Genomic DNA, 17,834 nt, shown 5'->3' with positions numbered 1-17,834 from the left:
TTCCTGCTGAGATCTGTGAAGAACCCTCTGAAGTGGAGCCTGTAAGCGTGTGGTGGCCAACAAGAGATTTTGGCTGAAAGCACACGGCAGTGAGTGCTGAGATGATGGTCAGGCGGCGTTTAATGAACCTCAGACTGCGAGGGAAATGCCACTGTGGTTACAGAGAGATAGAGACCCCGAAGCCATTACTGGTGGCTGTCAAAGGCTTGGGGATATGAGTTATTCGTTGGCTCCTGGGTTTGTGAAGAGTTCGTGAGCGCAGCGAAGAAGGTTGTCTGCCTCACTCTGGTGTCTCTCTTGTCTTTTAGGAGAACAGCTTGCGTGAAGTCACGTGTTGCTGGTGCCTTGTAGGTTCGGAGGCTGGCTAAACCTCTGCTGAAGACGATTGCCAGCTTCCAGTGAGGGTGATTCCCTGCTGTCAAGCAGAGTCTAACGTGCGGCTTGCCGTCCTCACGTAGCTTTGGAGTGATTCCTGTGCCTGCCGTTTGTTGGCAGCAAGCGTTTTCTTGTTGGAAGCAAGCTGTAGCCCCATTTCAATCGTCCGGTGGTGGCAGCCTGCGCCTGCCGCTTCCCCACCATGCAGTGGGAGCACTGGGAGTCTGGTGTGGATGAGTCTGGTGCGCGCACCGTGGAGAGTGCGCTAGGGCCAAGGCACGTGGACGGGCCAGGTCTCTACCTCGCAGCTCAGCTTGCCTGCACGTGCACTATATAGCTGGCCCTCCAGGAGTAGGGGGGGGCCCTGCTACAAGTGAAGGCTCACCTCGCTGGAAAGATCAGCTATTTTTGTTGCATAGTTTCCAGCATGCTGTAAAGCGCTCTGATCCCTACCAGGAGTATAGGGAAAGTGCCCTGGATTTCAGTTTCTCGTTTTCTTGTGAGTTATAACCACCCTGAGCCTCTGCGCTGCACAGATCTGTGCTCGTCAGAAGTAATGAACGTGAGCGTGAAACGTTTTCTTAGGCTTTTTATTCACTTAGAGGCGGGCTTACAAAACTGGGTCGCTTTCAGAAGCAGATCTCATTAGTGGAGGCTCTACCCTTAGCGCAAAGCCCTTCTGAAAGAGCTGATAACCACTTTGCCAGCTCACTTGCATTTCCCATTAATACCCTCTGTCTGCAGTCTGGTTTAATCTCATCCATGCCAGACTGGGCTGAAACTCTTCACCAGATACTTTCTGTGAAGTTTCAGCCCCAAACTGTTCAACCACTTCTGAGAATAGAACTAAGGAAGGAGATGCTGCATAGTCATTTAAAAATGACATGATTTCCTAAACTCTCTTATCTGAGAAATTCTCTGCTACTGTTTTACTTCATGGAGAGGGAGAGGCCATTTGGAAGATTTCAGGGAAGCGATCTTTGTGTGGGAACCTGCTGTTGAGTAGCTGTGATGAAAACCCACTGCTCACCAAGTGAAACTGGTCGCCACGTGGTAGCGAGCAGCTCCATAGTGCTGTAAGAGCCACAGTCCCTGGAGGGAGTGAGCGCTGTGATCCCACGGCCGCACAGCAGACGCTTCCCGTGGAGCCTACTCCGTCGCTAGGTCCTCGTGGTGGCCAGGTGGACATCCTGTGGCCTGGGTGCGGGCAGCTCGTAAGGCTACTGTAAACCTGAGCAGCGCTGCGTCCCGGGGCTGATACAGGGAATTGTCTGCGTGTTGGGGCGAGGGGCTGGAAAACTGGAGAAAGAAACAGTCCTGGATTGACAGGCGAAAGAGAGACTTGGCTTGTTGGGCAGAGAGCTGGGAAGTCAAAATGGAAGTTAAGGAGCAGAGGAGAATAAACAACGTGGAGACTAGACCTGGGAGCCACGTGGGAGCATGCTTGGTGGCAATGGGGTTGATGAAAGGGTCTGTCCCAGGTGCGAAAGTGAACCCAGGTGTCCTAGCTCTCCTTTGCTGTCATGTAGCAACTGTGAATTATGTAATTCGCTGCCTGCTAATGCTGGTCCTCACGGGAGGAAGCGATCTGCTCTTGCTGTTTGCTCTGAGGAGATTGGCAGCTGCTTGTAGTGGCTTTGATGGTTCATGAGCAGCACAGCTGATCTCTAGGCACGGCATATTTGATGCTTCCAAAGTGAGAGCAGGTCATCAGCCCTGGGAAAAAAATAATTCCGTCTTACGTGTACATGAAGAACCTTCTGAAGGAGGGAGGCTGAGAACTGACGGACTGGAGGAATCATTTTGGCAAAGACTGTGGGGAGACTACATGGTTGAGTTGAAATGCTTCTATGGAAGCTGCAGGAAGATCTTGGAAGGCAGGAAATGCAATGATCAGAGTTCCCTTAATTCTTAGTTCTGCCCTCTTGTAGAGCTGCATCATGCCGTGGTCTCTAAGTGATCAGAGACTCCTATTTCCAGGATCAGCGCAGGGGTGAAGAGTGCACATTAGCTGGCTAACTTGGTTTTTCTCACCGTGTGTTTTGTGGCTGTGTGCTCTTCTGTCCCTGCTTGCAAGACAAAACTGTTCGTATCCTCATGTGCTTCTCCAGCACACTTAGTGCTGTGCACTTCACAAACCGTGATTTAGTTCTGCAGCCTCCTTTGGGGATTGAAGATAGCAACCCTGTTCAGCATTGGTTATTTTTTTTAATAGGACTGGATATTATTTTCTTTAAGCAGCCTTTTATTTATGTTGTGGTCTGTTCAATTTAAAAATAGCAGTAGTGTTTGCTGCCAGTGCGCCTGATCTCTGAACGAGGAGCGGGGGACTCGCTCGAGCTCGGGGCTGGCTCTGGCAGCCGCAGTCCGGCCCGTGGGTGTGGGGAGGACATCTCCGGCAGCGCAACGGCGTTTAGTTATTTTTTAGCTGTTTGAAGCTGTTTGAAAGCTGAAAAAGCACGGAAGGCTTTTGTTAACCATTAGGATGTGAATTTGATGGGACGAACACTTTTTTGGGAACATGTTTTAATCACTGTCGGTGAAGACAGGGAGTTGAACTGAAGTCCCAGTGCCCAGCGAGGGTCTGTAGCTGTTGGCTGGGTGTGCGAGGAGTCTGTGCTGTGAAAGGACTGAGCAACTTCAGCTTGGCCCTTTGAAATGGCTTCCACCTCCTAGAGGGTTGTGGTTGGGGGCTGTCAAGCGAAGAATTTATTCCAGCAGAGAATGACATGGCCAAGATTGGAGAAGGACCAGCTTCCAGTAATTAATTTTGCTATGTTAATGTTAGTTGACTGTGTGTTTGTGTGTTTACATGGAAGTGATCTGAATGCTCGAGGCTTTAGCCAGCGTGGTTGACAAAGTCAAAAAGACCAAAATGCATCGTTGTATTATTTGGAAGACTTCAACAGTAGACGTTTAGAGGAGAACATTCAAACCCTAAGTCAAAGTGCGTACAGCTCTTCTGGAGCAGGTACTTCGTTCAACTCGTTGGGACGTGCCTGCCTTTTTCTGACTCTATGAAAAGTCAAAGAAAGTGGGAATGATTTAGACCACCAGTTGCTAAGAGTATAAAATGAAGCAAAATGTATCCCGGCTCTTAGTCACCTTCTTTCCAGCTCAGCTCCTTTCTTTGGCCTGTGGCTTAGTCCGTCATGACTTTGTTTTCTTTTGCAAAGTGCTCTTCCCGCCAAAGCTGCTTTGTCCCCTAGGATTTCAGGGAGAGCTACATGGATTAAGACATTCGCTACTCGATCAGGTATTTCTAGACAGCACTACCAAAGGTGGTGCTGTGGCTCTGTTTCTACTGGCATGAGCCAGTGCCATTCCCTCTGCACGGTTCCGGTTCTTCTCCCAGGCCATGGAAATGGGAGAACTGGTCAGTTGGTGTGCCTTGTTCCCGAGCTCCCTCTGGCCCATTTGCCCTCTTTGTTCCCTCAGATTATTGGAGAAAGCATTTCCTTTCCATGGCCACGTTGGTCTGCGTACTTTGCTGACGTCCTGGCTGTGGCATTGACCATCTCCCGTCGGTCTTTTCCATTCATTAACTGCTTTCAAAGCCTTTTAACTTTTCCCTATTGATAGCTTTCTCCTCTCTGAGTCTTTCTAAATGGGCTTAAGAGAAATGCCACCTCTAGCCCCTCCGTGACTCCTGCTGCAGGCCGTTCTGTCCGGTCACGAGCTGTCCCGCAGCAACCGCCGCTGGCTGCCCGTGCTGCGGGTCAGGGCTGATTTCCTGTGTCCTTTGGCCCAACGTCCCCACCCGAGAAGTGCTGCTTACTCAGACCTGGGTCTGACGTTGGGAAATGTCAGACGTTGTCGCGCCCAGCAGTTACGGCCTCTGTGCGGAAGCGGCCGGGCCTGGCAGATTGTGCAGGCGTCGGAGCGGCAGCTGTTTCATGCCAGCAACATGTCCACGTTAAAGAGGAAGGACCTGGTTTTGGCCACCCTTCGTTTAGATCCCAGGGAGAGGAGCAGAGTTACAGGGCTGGCTCTGACAGTGGACGAGCGTTGCTGGAGCTGAGTGCAGCGGACTCCGGCTTTGCTAAAATCCCCAGGGTGTCTAAACCAGGTACCCTGGGGGCAAAGGCTGGTGCGAGTTCTGCACGACCTGCTCGCAATGCGTCTGTAAGCGCGTAATACCTTTGCTAAAGCAAAATTCGTTGGAGCCAACTCACTGATTGCACAAATTTGTTTCTCTGGTGAGTTGGCTAAGGACTGTTTTGAATTGTCACCACTGGAGCAGTTTAACAACGCTCTTTGTTCCCAAATTTCTGTCACTGCACGCTGATGTTGGGATGGAGCCCCAAGAAAACCCTGCTTTCACGTCCTCAGTGCTGGTTCTCCTTGCAATATGTTTGTTAATGCATTTTATTTCAGATTGGCAGCTTTAGCAACATTTGTATGTCCTTATGCTTCTGCAAAACAGTCACTTCCAAGCGTATTATGCCGTCCTGGAGACTGCCATGTTTTTTGCTCCTCTGTTTTTCTTTGTGCTCTATTAGGCATTTTCGTTTGAAGATGCTTATTTTTTGCTGACTGCTAATGCTCTTGGCTCACTTAAGCTGGATATTTTATGTAGGTCAGTGGATTATTTTTTGGTCTGGTAAGGAAGATACAACTTCCAAACATGAGTGCTGTCCGCAACAAAATGCGTTTGAAACACACAGGCGCGTTTGCACGGCCGTTCGGACCACGCAGGAGTACAGGGCGCTTCCAGCAGGTCTGCTGCACGCGGTCCTTCCTGTAGCTAGTCTCCTGTAGCTGGTGGAGGTGCTGCTGGGACGTCTGCAGTGAAGTGAGGTGAGGTTTGCAGGGAGCGGTAGCGATATTTTTATTAGTCCAGCGTTGCCTCCGGACGCAGCGCCCGGTGCAGGAGCGGCCTCTGCCCCCGCTCCGCTTCGGAGGAGTGAGGCGCGTGACGAAAGCTCTCCCCACCCTTCCTCCAGCACTTATCTTTCTCACAGACGTTTTTTTGCTCTGCTTTCCTTGAACTCTGCTGCTTAACTCCCTGTCCCATTCTCTCCTCCATCTCCCCTGTGCTTTGCAATCCCCTTCCTCAGCTTGTCACCCTGATCTTTCTCCCTTTTCAAAGCTTATGTTAGACTAGTAAAAAAAAAAAAACAATTCATGCTCGGCTTCAGCAGAGTCCCATGTTCTCTCATTCTTTTTGCCCAGATTCCATCCTAGATCTTCTCATGATATTTCTCTAGATCCTCCTCTTTTCTCCAGATCTCAAAAACTTCTCAGTTTTTCTCTTTGCACTCCCCTGACACTGCCATGGTCTTTCTGGGCCCAAACCAGAAGTACTTCATCCCTGCCCTCCATTGGCACTACCCAGCACTGGTCTTTTCCTTACATCTCCATCCCTGTGGAGCATCGAGAGCGGCCACGGCAGCCAGTTGTGCAGCGAGGAAACGAGGACGAGGAGGGGACGCGTCGTTCCGGCTGCGTTTGACTGCCCTGCGCAGAGGGCAGGGGACATTCCTAGTCTTCAGCTTCCTGAACTCCAAGTGCTCCATTGGAAAACATCCCTCCCTGCCTTGGGAAAGGAAAGGAAACAGGATAATGCTGCTGGGGCTGCCCCGGTAGCTCGGTGGCCTGCAGGGAGGTTTCGGTGGGGTTTCATGGTGGCCGCCCAGGGAAGGGATGCGACAGTTCCTCTTCTGTGTGTTTTTGATTCAACGCTTTTCTCAGGGCAGGGACGATGCTGTGAACCAAGGTTATGTTTTTCGTTCTGGCTTACGTAGCCACACGCCAGGTCAGTGACGAGAGGAAATTCAACGGGCGCCTGTGCAGCTACAGGACAACTGTTTGGTGGGTTGAAAGGACGAGGGAAGTTTTGTACATCGCTGTCTTTCCACAGCCAGGTGCTCTTGTCATCATTGCTCATGTCATCCCTGGGGGGGTGCAGCACCCACCACGGGCTGCTGTGAGCCCACCCAAGGGAGCCGCTCGAGGTGGCGCGTGGTTGCAGCGGCCAACGGCGCGGGCGTTTCACAGCAGCGGTGCAGGAGGGTGCCCTGCCGTGGGTCACGGAAACAAGCTCCCTTCCACAACCCTGCTGAGCCAAGTGAGAGAGAACAGCTGGAAAAGCCCCAGGATTGTGCCAGAGGAGAAAAAAATATTCGGTACCTGGAACAACTTCTTGCCACAACAGCGGAGAGAGGTTGTTCCCAGCGGAGTGGTCTGGGAGGCAGCTCGTGGCCGACGCGGGCAGAGAGCAGCCAGCTCTGCCCCCCTCCCTTTGGACTTGCACTCGCTTGCGGCACGGGAGCAACTGTTTTTGGACTTGGCCTGGAAGACGACCAAGTTGTGCTTTTGTTGCTTTCCCATGTTTACTTGACAATTTTCCCTACAAAAATTGTTTAATCTGACTGACCACTTTTGGATTGTTTGCAAGGTTTATTTTAAGTCCCGTGTGCATTAATCCGCTGCTGTGCCAAAACTCCTGTGCCCTTAGGTGGCTTATTGTGTTCTCTCTTTTTTTACTGTGTCTGCGCATATTGGCAAAGTAAATCAGCTACTTCAAAAGGAAATTAATTTGCTTCCTGCCTTTACGTGGTTGGCTCCTGTCTTGGGGAGAAGAGGGTGTTTCAAAGGTCGTGAGGCATATAAATAGAATAAGATGCAGTAAAATATTTAACTGCCCTCAGTCCCTAAGGTTCTTATTATACAGGGGTCAAAAGTGACCTAAACTGCCCTTGTTTATGGAGATGGGATGCTCTGGGATTGCTGCTAGAGGGTGATTGGTCCAGGTCTAGGTAGTTTAGCATCCACCTGAGTGCTGTGTAGCTAGAGCAGGCTGGTGGAAGCCCTTTGCTGTTTGGAGCGGGGAAAGCCAGGCATGTGCTGGGACGTGGGGCGAACAAGAGGGCCGCTGACGAGCGGCGTTAGTTGGGCAGATGAGCTGCCGTCCACCCTCGCTTCCTCCCGGAGTTGCTCGGGCCTCTGTGTGTGGTCTGTATCCTCCCTGCGCAGCTCATTGCCTGCGAATCTTGTCTGCAAAGCCACGCAGAGGGTGACTTGCAGGTCTGCTGCCCCGCTCCTGGCTCCTCTCATCCAAACCATGGTTGTGGCTGCTCTGAAATTTCCTTGTGGCTGTCTGATTATAAAGTCATGCTCAGAACGACTTTAAAAATGCTTTTTACTTGCTGCTTTTTATTGTGGGAACACTACACAGGCCCTAGATCTGTGCTCTTCAGCTCACAGCTTGCTCTCTAGCTTTGCTCCTTCATGCTCTGTCTGGGTCTTTCAGATGCATCAGGTCATGTCTCTAAAATACAGCCTTCCCTAGGAGTCCTCCCAGCTGAAATTCTTGGCCTGACTCTTATCTGTTGTTGCAGCGTCTTCTCCTCTGGCCTTGTCCAGCTCCGTATCCCACCGCAGGTGTCCGGAGAGCAAGCTGCTGTCGCGGATCTGACGCCGCAGCCACGTTGCTGTTCCTTGCCCAAACTCACCGTCGTCTTCTCCTAACCAGCTCACATGAGTTATTTGTCTATACTTCACAGCCTGTCTTCGCCTTTCTGCTATGTCTTGCTGTATGTCCCTGATGCTAAACTCTCCCCTTCGTTAAATCAGCACAAAATTGCATACGTCCTTCCAGGCTCCCTCTTCAGGCCAACTTTTTTTCTGCTTATCTTTCTGGCCAGCCACACGCTCAGGTTGCTGCTGCTCTGTTTTGGCTGGTGCTGTCTCATTTACTTCTTGCTTGTCTCCTCCCAGCACTTCTCTATTGCTTTCTTTTTACTCTGTGATTTCTCATGTAGGGAAGGGACTTTGTGTTCCAAGTTGCTAATTGGTCCCTGTTAACGCTGCCTATTTGAAAGCAGGCAGTCCCAAATTTACTCCCGGTTGGGGAGATCAGGTCTCCTGGCCCATGCATTTAGGTAACTTAGGACTTCGAAAAGAAGGGTCCAGGGCAGGACATGTTCTGGCTGAAGTCAGAGCTGCAGCCCCTGTGGTGGCACTGGTCACCCTGTGGGCTGGCTCACAGCTGAGGACCCGCCGTAGCACTGATGTTCCTGAGGATCTGGAAGAAGGTATGGGCGGTGCGCTGGCGCTGCGCTCACTCCAGAGGTTTCCCTGCTGTCAGTGGGATGCGGGACTGGTTCTCTAGGGAACGCATCTGTGGCCTGTGCAGCAGCATATGGCTGAAGAGCCCATTGCCAAAGTAGCCCTCTCTGGAATGGCACCCTTGAGACCTCTGGGTGCCCCAGGCTGGTGTGGCTCTGTACATTAGGCGGTGAGGTTGTGTTGTCGCCAAGGGCCCTACTCGGAAGGGGTCCTCAGTGTAGCTCTGTGCCCTGGTGGACATGCCCGCCTGGCCTGGGTTCTCCTGCAATCATTCCCATCCCTACTGGGACTGTACCTCTTAGATATGTTCTCCATTTTTTTTTGAATAAAAGATCCTAAACAGGCCCAGAAGCCCTGATACAAGAAATAGGGAAGGATCCAGCAGCCCAGCGTATACAACTCCCAGTAGAAATGCACTGTAGCAACTCCGTGGAACTGGTAGGAACCAGAGCTGCTTGTTTTCCTACAGAAAGAAACGAAAGGTTGAAAATAGCATAATCCCAGGAAAAGCAGAACAATCGCTGTTGTCAAAGTTAAGTGCCTAAAGTAAAAATGAACCAACATTGGAAGCAGACGAGAATTTTTAAAAGAAGCGGATGTTTAGAGGTTGCTGTCTGTGGAGGGGAAGGGAAACCTGTCTGCAACAGACCCACATTTGTTCTGCAGCCTGCTAATTTGCGAGTGCTGCAGGGAAGAAGCACTTGCAAAGCTTCCTGGTAACGCAGAGCAAAGGTGCATAACCTCTACTGTGATGGATCACTTAATGCATGGGATGAAAGCAAGCGATCCTGGAATTGAGGTGGGGGACACACCAGAATCAGCTCAGTCCTGTTGCTGGCAGGTGTCTTTTGCCCTGAAAGCCTGTAACTTTGTGGCCTGTGGATGGCCACCAGCAATGGAAAAGTTCTTGGAGTTTTGCAGACGTGAAGGTGGTGGTTTCAACAGCTGGGTCTGTCTGATCATGGCTTGTCCCTTCGTGGTCACCTGTAGTCCACTGAGATCTGGGAGGAAGCAATAGGGGATCTTCTCCCCAGCAAGCCAAGCTCTGTCCTGCCTGGCCTGATGGTCTTGCTGCTTTTTCTTTAGAAATGATTGAAGCCTTTCCCTGGGAGTTGGGATCTTTTGTGTCTGAAGATGCAGATTTGGGTGCAGGTTGTTCTGTAAAAGAAAGTGGGTTTGTGTTACCTTTCTCTGCCTAGTCTAGACTCCACAGACCCCCTGGCTTTGCCTGCTCAGGTGCAAAACCTTCTTTTTGCTTTTCTGTTTTTTTTCCCCCTCTCCAGTCTTCATTTCTTAGTTGCTGAAGTGATAGGCTTTTTTCCCTCTCTGTCAGCAACTCGGTGGAAATGCTGAGTATGTGGGTGTTTGCATTTCCCACCGGTGGCATCGAGTGGCGCTGGGCTCCCCAGGCAGCAGCGCTGCGTCAGCTCCCACAGGCCCTGAGGACAGCGCCGTACCCTTGAGAGCCCTGTGCTCCATCTGCACGACCATCTCCTTGCACAGTCTCAGAGGTGAATCTAGGTCTTTCAGATTCGATTTTGATTTAAGTAAGGAGTGAAAGCCCAAAACGCCAGGGTTCTCCAAAAGGGACCAGAACGTTGGATGTGGGCAGCTGGCCTGGTGCCTTGGCCTGGCCGTGGACCTTGAGGCCCCTGAGATTTCCTGAAGTCCATACGCTAGCTGTAGGGACATGGATATGTTTCTGTTGAAGCTCGGTCCAAGACCTGTCAGAGCTTTACTAGACTAAACTTCACTAAACCAAACTCCCTCCGTCTGCTGGCTCACGCTGAGCTTTGCTCCCCTAGGGAGGAGCCCAGGCTGCTCCTGTGTTTACTGGTGCCTTCCCCCATGCATATTCTTCTGTCATCTCTTCCCTTTCCCGTGTCTGGTGTTAAAAATACGCTTGGAGCTTTCTAGCCCTGTTCTGGAGAAGGTGAAGGTGTGAGTTAAACGTATCCACCAGGTGCTTCACGGACTGCAGAGAGCACGCGAGAGCTTCCTGGGGCAGCAGTCCTGCTTCGCGGGCACAGCGCTGACTTTCTCCTTTCCTTCCTGCAGTGGCTGAAGGATCCTGGTCCCCGCAATGAGAAGAGGACCCTGTTCTGCGACATGGTGTGTTTCCTGTTCATCACTCCCCTGGCAGCGATCTCAGGCTGGCTGTGTCTTCGGGGAGCCCAAGATCATTTGCAGTTCAACAGCCGACTGGAGGCCATTGGACTCATAGCACTAACTATAGCACTTTTTACAATCTACGTCCTTTGGACACTGGTGAGTGTGCAAGAGAGAGCATCGCTCTCCGCTGCCCGGGGCCTTGTTCTGGTAAAAAGGGAGGTCAGAGCAGCAGCTCACGCCACTTCAGTGCAGCCAGCTATTTCTCTGACTCCCCTCCCGAGCAAAGCTCTGCCTCTTTTTCTTGAATGTCCATTTAATTATCGTTAAACGAGAGCTGCTAACGAGAGCTGCTAACGATGTTGCTTGAAAATGAGCTGCTGGCTGTGCCTGAGAATGAGAAACCACTTCCTGATCATCTGCTTTCCAGATTGACATGGGAGCCGTGTTCCCCGGGTTGTAATGTATCCAGGCGCAGACGGGCCTGAGCATGGCTGAGGCTGGGTGGAAAGCCCTGCTGCTGGGGGCGGGCAGCGATCCAACTGTTGTGCCTGTTCCTATTTTAAAGTAAGAGAAGAAACACAGGCTTGGCACCCGGATGGTTTAGGGGGAAAAAAAAAATCTGGAAAATACTTGACCCGTGTCCCTTCACTCTGTGCCGCCCGGTGCAGCTGGGCTGTACCCAGAGGAGCACTAGCAAGGAGGAAGGGGGTGCCAGCCTGCCAGCTGCTTGTCTGGGGTCTCTGTGACCCACAGCTAACCAAACACCTTTCTAAAAAGAAAATAAAAATGTATTTTTTTAAAATGTCAGTAGCACACAAGGATGGGTGTAAGGCGCACCGCAGCCTGGGCAGAGCTCTGCCTCCTCTCTTGTACTGGCTCGGTGGTCTGAGCCAAGGTGGGGTCACCAGGCTGCCCTGGCTCACCACTGCTGTTTTATTGCTACGTTGCGAGGAGGAACCAGGGATTAGTGGGAATCAGCACTTAATTCTGCCTGGATGTTTAACTGATCTGTGCTGGGAAAGGGTTTCCCGCAGATGCCCTGCTTTGCGTCTTGTCGGCCGTGCCGAGTCAGGCAGCCAGGAGCCTGCAGCTTGGAGCAGGGCCATGAGAGCAGAAAAGCAGAATTTGCTGTGTAGCACATCCGGGAGCTCTCCGAGCCGAGAGCCCAGAGGAGCAGCCGGGCTGGGGAGCAGCTCCCTGCCCTGCTGCTCCCGGGGCCCCTCGGGGCTCCCCCAGCCAAGCTGCTCCCGTTCTCTCCGGAGGCTCCCAGGCCGGGGACTTTCTTCTGTTTCCCACCTGGTTCTTTCAGGCTCTGTTGCCCAGTGGGTTTCTGGGTTTGGGTTTTCGTTTCAATTCTCCTCCTTCTTAGCCCTGCATGTGCTCGCACCCTCTTGGTAGCCTTTTCTGGCCGCTCACTGGGAAGCACCACCTTGGGAAGCAAAGAGACCCAGTGGCCGGGGGAGAAAAGAGTGGGGCCCAGAAAAGCTGGCCATGCTGTGGGAAGCCCAGTTGCAGCCCAGTTCCTTGCCGCTTTGTGCTCTGATCTTAGAGAAACTGAGCTGTCCCTGGGATTTGGGTGTTCCTTGCGACTCCTGTGGCTCTGGCGAAGGGGGAGCTGGTGCTGCAGCCTGCCTTTCGCTCGGGGAGGCGCGTAGGAAGCAGCCAGTGCGCTGAGTGCGTGTGATCTCTGCTGCTGTCAAAACGGGCAGCGACAGCATTGCACTGGGGAGCTGCCGAGGGAGAACCCCAGCGCTGAACGTACTTGCTCTGATGCACAGTTGCATAAGCTTCATTTCTGCAGAAAGCCAAGCTAAAATTGGAAACCTTCAGAGGAAGCGCTTCCATCTTCGCGGGCCTGGGGCTGCTCTGGAGCCCCGTCGTTCAGACTCGCTGCAAGAGGCGATTGCGATAGCTCTGCGCCGCTGCGGCCTCGGCAGCGCAGAGGGCTGCCGTGCGGGTCCGTGGCGATGCGCTGTGCTGCGAGCCTCCGGCGTGAGGTTTGCAGGAGATGCTGCGGTTGGGGCTACTGCTCCTTCCCGTGGAGCAGGAGCTTTCCTGGAGTTTTGCAGTATTAGCTCTCCGTTCGCACGCTGTCTCTGAACACTGCAGCAACGCTACAGGGTACCTTTACTTCTCGTTTATAAGTAAATAACATTATTTCCACAGTTGTATCTCTATATTAGGAAAAGATGGGTGCATACACATGAATGGGCTAAGTTACCCCGTGTGTGGCCCAGCTGCGTCTCTAATAGCAGATGTGAGTGCTATCCAAAATTATTCGGAGTACTGACTTTTAATTAGTCCAGTATACCGAGAAGCTTAGGAAGCAGCAGGAGCTGGGAGAAAATGGGAGTAGTGGTGTTAATGGTTGCAACAGGGCGAAGCAAGGAGTCCAGCCAGCTGGGGAGGCCGAGCTCAAAGCTCCCTCTTGCAGGGCTGCTCCGAAACTGCAGGGCCAGCTCCTGCCCCGGGCCAGGCTGTTGCCGGTCCTTGGACCTGCAGGTCCTCTCCTGTCTCCCTCTGCTGGACTCTGTGTAGAAATGACCATCTCCCGAGCAAGATCAACCCAAAGTCCTGCTGCTGCAGACCAAGGAGAGAAGGTTTCTGTGGAGGGTGCACCGAGATCTCTGAGGCTGGAGGAGTTTGATTAGATTCAGCCACTTCTAGGCTGATCCCGTTGAGAACCTCGATCTAGTCTTGCCCTGGTGCTTGCTTCAGCCCATGTCTGGGATGAAGAAACCAGCTGTGGTTCCTCCCCACCACGTCTCTGTGGTTTGTTTCCCAAACCCAACTGAGCAAACTCTGACCCTCGGTCCTGGTGCTGCCCAGAAAGTCCCTTTGGCTGTCTCAGGCCTGTGTCACCAGGAGATTGATTTCTCCTCAGAAGCTTGGGACATGGAGCACCTCAAACCATTTTGGGGTTAATGCTGCCTCTTTTGCTTAGGGGTGGTGGTGGAATAACTAGGAAGCGTGAGTAGAATGGATAAGGTGGCTGGTGTCTCGCAGCCCCCTTCGGGCTCCGGCGTTCCGACCGGGAATACAGTAACCAGGCTGATGCATTGTTGCCCACCAGGTTTCGTTCCGCTACCACTGCCAGCTGTACTCGGAGTGGCGAAGGACCAACCAGAAAGTCCGCTTGATGATCCCGGCCTCGCGGAGCCCTCGCCCCGTGCCCCACTCCCTGCTCTCAGCCAAGCTCATGAAGAAGTCTGCGGATGAAACCACCGTCTGAGCCATCCCTCGGCCGCTGCCTGCCGTGCCACGAGGCCGCGTCTACGGCCGGAGCAGGGGCAGCCCTTCGGCGCTGCCAGCAGCAAAGAGGCTCAGGTCTCCACGTGTGTGCTGGCAACGCGATAGCTGCGGAGGCACTAGGAAGCAGTCATCCCGCCCAAAGGGACTTTGCAGTTAGCACGTACTTTATGCTACGGCAAACAGACAGATGATAAAAGTCTGTTGCGTGAAACGGCCCAAAAGAGCCAGATGGCGAATGTGCCTGTCTGCAGGGACGCTTTCCTATAACTAAATACCGTAGGTGAAAAATCTCTCCCTCTATATATGTATATCTATATATAATATTATTTTTTAATGGCCATGCATATTGTGTTTCGGTCCTTTGGTGTTGATGTTCTAAGCTTCAGTATAGAAGCTGGCAGCCTGATCTCATTCAGAGGTTAAATCTATGCCTTTTCACCAAGTGAGCATTTAAAGAACACTTTTCTTTGACCGTTCTTGGAAGTCCCCTCCTCCTTTGCACTGAATGGGTTTTGATAATATTGCAGCAGCCTTTCCCGTTGCTCTCTGGTCTTTTTTGTGGTGTTTCTGTCCTTTCTAGGAAGTTGTGTGTTTTTAATAATTATTATAATCCCAGAAGGAGTAAAATGACATAATACTGAATGGAGCCATTTTGTATTGTAAAATATGGTAATTTTGAGAATTTCAAAAGAGAAAATCTTTTACTGTGCAGATGTGATCTCACAAAACACTTTCTTCCCAGATCCCCAGGACGTGGATGCGCTCAGCTCTTGTGTGAACATCCTCCTAGCAAAGGCAGGGGGAGGATCTGTGGGTAGGAAGCGATGGCTTGTACTAGCTAAGCTCGCCATTGCCCTTCGCTGTTAAAACGCTAGGAAAGGACCTTTTCTGACCCCAAGAGGTGAGAGTTGGAGTCTCTGTTTGCTGATGTCCTTTCACTATCTTGAGGCTGGACCTCTCGTTACTCAATTAACGCATACCTTACCAGGGCAGGCCGGACGCAGCAGTCGCTCGGCAGGACGCAGGCAGCCTCGGCTGCCTCTCTGCGTTTTACTTGCACATTCCTTGGCAAAAGCTAGAGGAGCTGCTGTGGTTTAGTTCATCGCTGAAACCGCTGCCTGCCTGTTAGCTGTGTCCACTAGCGAAATGCCCCAAGTTCACTAGTTGCTGGAGGAGAACAGGCTCTGGGTCCCTTCTCCTGCAGGACCAGCGCTCCTCTTCTTCCTCCGTCCATCTGCATCCACCTAGCTGAGAAACCCCTCCGTCTTGGAGGGGCCGATCTGCCAAAGGACTTCAGCACCTAACGTAGAGTCTGTCCCTCTTCCTGACTTTGTCTCTTGTCCCTGCCTCTCCACCACTTCCCCGCCGTGCCAGATGCTGCCCGTGTTTGGTGCCGTGCTCTCCAGAGCCTTGCTGGCAGAGTGGGCTGTAAGGATGCCCGCACTGGCGCTGTCCCGCTGAGCGCTCCGGAGTTACGTGCTGCTGCTCGACGCAAGCCTCGGCTCGGACTCCCGCACCGGTGAGGGTGGTGGCAGGGAGAAGGTAGACTCCAGCGCTGCACCTGTCCTTGTGGTGGGTGATGGCTGTGCCCCATGGTCCTCCGCTCCCCCTTGCTGAACGCAGGCGGATCAGTCTGGTGGCTTGTTAGACTGAGGCCTGTAGTTTCTTGAATTCAGAGCTCCACGTGCCATTCCTGCTCCTCTCTAGCTGCAAAGCTGCATGCTTTTCCTTAGATGATCTCTATTCCTTTTTCCTTTTCCCCTACCTGACCCTACACGGGAAGCCCCTGGTGGGCATGAACAGCAGTGGCCAGTGGCCTGTCTCCCCAGCAGGACTGCTCCAGCCCCAGGGCCTGCGCCCACTTTCCTCCTCTATCTCCTGTCCCAGGCTTATTTGCGTGACTCAGTGGTATCCCAGCACGTTTTGCAGCAAGCTGTCGGCCCGGCCTTGGGCTTGCAAACGCTGGTGCAGTTTGCTCTCTGCTCTGAGCAGAAGGGTCAGATCACGTGTTTGATCCCAGGAACAAACGTTTTCTGCCACAGCTGCTCCCCTCTCTCTGCCAGGCCCCTAGGAAGGTCTGGTGTCTTCCCTTTCACCACTTACCTGAGGGCACCTTCCTTTCTTTCCTTTCCTCCTTTTTCTCCGTAATTTGGGATGACTTGGCCCCCGTTGCTCCTGGAGGCTTACAGTAGGGAGAGGCCTCTTCAGTCCAGCTACAATCGTGGTCGCTGCACAGCAGTAACGTCCTACCGGCACGCGTTTCAAATCAGCTTTTGCGGAGTGGCTATTCCTGCTCCTAGCAGCTTCAGCGTGCTGCTCCCCAGTCCGCAAAGGTTTGCGCGTGTGCTGGGGCCGTGCAGCAGGCCCCTCTGCCCGCCAGCTGGGCCGCTGCAGGGGCTCAGCCCTGCTTCCCAGCACTGCAGCTCCTGCACGGGCGCTGCCTCCCTCCCCAAGCCCCTTCCGCTGGCAGTGAGCGCTGCGTTGCCGCTCTGTGGCTGGTGCTTGGTCCGCCCCCGATTCAGCCCTTCCCCATCAGCACTCGTGACACCAGGATATTTCCACTGCAACAGAACTGTTGGGGTCTTGTTCAACCTTCCCAGCCCTGGCTGCCTCCTAGGAGCTTGGTCTTCTGACGCATCTAGTTCTGGCAGGTATCTGAGGATGTTCATTCCCACGCTGCGTTCCCGTAGTAAAGAGTTAATGGAGCCAATGTTTCAATGGTGAAACCTGGTGTCGATCCAAATATGCAACTGCGAAAGCCGGAAGTCCCTGGCTGGGGCAGACAGGGCCTGGCCTTGTGCTGCTGCAGGGCTGTGGCTTCACTCTCTGCTTCATAGTCTCTGTCACAGCTGCCAATAATTGGAGTTGTTGCATGTGCCCCTGCAACAGCTGATAATGACTCTTTGAGCATTCTCCTTCCCAGAGGAGATGCTCAGCTCTGGTGGATGTCTCTAACCTGCCACCTTCCAGTGTCATGAGAAAACGGGCCGTGCAATTATGTAAATAAAAGCGAGACAAGCTTTGGGTTGTCGTGTTGTTACTGGAGAAGACTGGAGGCCCCGAAGGGCTGGGGCTGTCTTGCTGCTGGGGTGCCCCACTGCTGGGTTCCCTGGGCACAGCAAGCAGCTTTCTTGGCCTCACTCCTGGGAGAGCTGGCAAAAGGCTTCATGCTCGAGCCAAAGCTGGGCAGAATCAAGGCTTGTTCTGATCTAAGTGCAGGTTTCTCTTGTCTGCACACAGCAGCCATCTTAGTGCAGGCCAAGCAAGGAGGTGAGGTTTGGATCAAGGGGGTCTTGCAGCCCCTTCAAGGGGAGGGCAGGGGCTACACCAGACCAGCCTGGCTTGGCCTCCCAGTGCTGCCTGCAGGCTGGGGTCTGCGGGAGATCTTCCCACCTCTGTGCTGCTGGCATTGCTCAGCGAATCGTCTGAGCAGGATCCACCCTTCCACCGGCTGGTCCTGCCTGGTGCTTTGTACAGGAGTCTGTCTGCTGGTGCTGAGAGCTGCAGGACCATACAAGGCCTTGCCACCACCCTGAGGAACTCCTCAGAGTCTTGGTCTGAGCCCTGCCGTGGCTTTGGATCTCACGCTGCAGCACGTGAGAGCTGCAAACTGGTTTGAGGCAGGAGAGGCTGATCCAGGCTCCTGGGACACAGTGCTCCGCAGCTTGTGCCAAGGATGATTTGGGGTGCAGAGCTCCAGCAGGGCTTGCTGAGTCTGTTCCTCCAGACTGGTGTGGGGGCCTGGGCAGGGTCCATCATCCTGGGGCAGAGACCTCCTATCTTGTACAACCCTGCACCCGGGAGCTTCTGAGCTGGGGATGGTGCTGATCTCTCCAGCTGGATTAGTCTCAAGTGACCGCTGGTATCTGAGGAGCCCATGGCGGGGAAGCAGGAGCTGTTTTCCTTCCTGGGCTCTGTTTTTAGCATGGCCTCATCCTGTTTCTGTGGAAGGAGCCGAGCTCTCAGCAGTGCACTGTGCTGCCCAGCCCTGTCCTTAGCCCCCGACTCCCTGCTCTGCTCCC

General features: G+C 53.1%; 1 protein-coding gene across 3 annotated transcripts in view; it reads left to right on the top strand.

Moving 5' to 3' along the window:
• Positions 1–16,832, top strand: part of MARCHF2 (membrane associated ring-CH-type finger 2) — a 37,034-nt gene extending 20,202 nt beyond the window's left edge. For all 3 annotated transcript variants that reach the window (XM_062596507.1, XM_062596508.1, XM_062596506.1), the window contains 2 exons: positions 10,507–10,716; positions 13,634–16,832. In XM_062596507.1, the coding sequence (XP_062452491.1) occupies positions 10,507–10,716; positions 13,634–13,792 (369 nt within the window). In that variant the 3' untranslated portion in view covers positions 13,793–16,832. The remainder of the gene's footprint in view (positions 1–10,506; positions 10,717–13,633) is intronic.
• The last annotated feature ends 1,002 nt before the right edge of the window (positions 16,833–17,834 follow it).

This window comes from Rhea pennata, chromosome 27 (genome assembly GCF_028389875.1).
Source record: "Rhea pennata isolate bPtePen1 chromosome 27, bPtePen1.pri, whole genome shotgun sequence".
NCBI classification, from domain to species: domain Eukaryota; kingdom Metazoa; phylum Chordata; class Aves; order Rheiformes; family Rheidae; genus Rhea; species Rhea pennata.
Note: the sequence above shows the minus strand (reverse complement) of the source record. Positions and strands in the feature narration are given on the sequence as shown.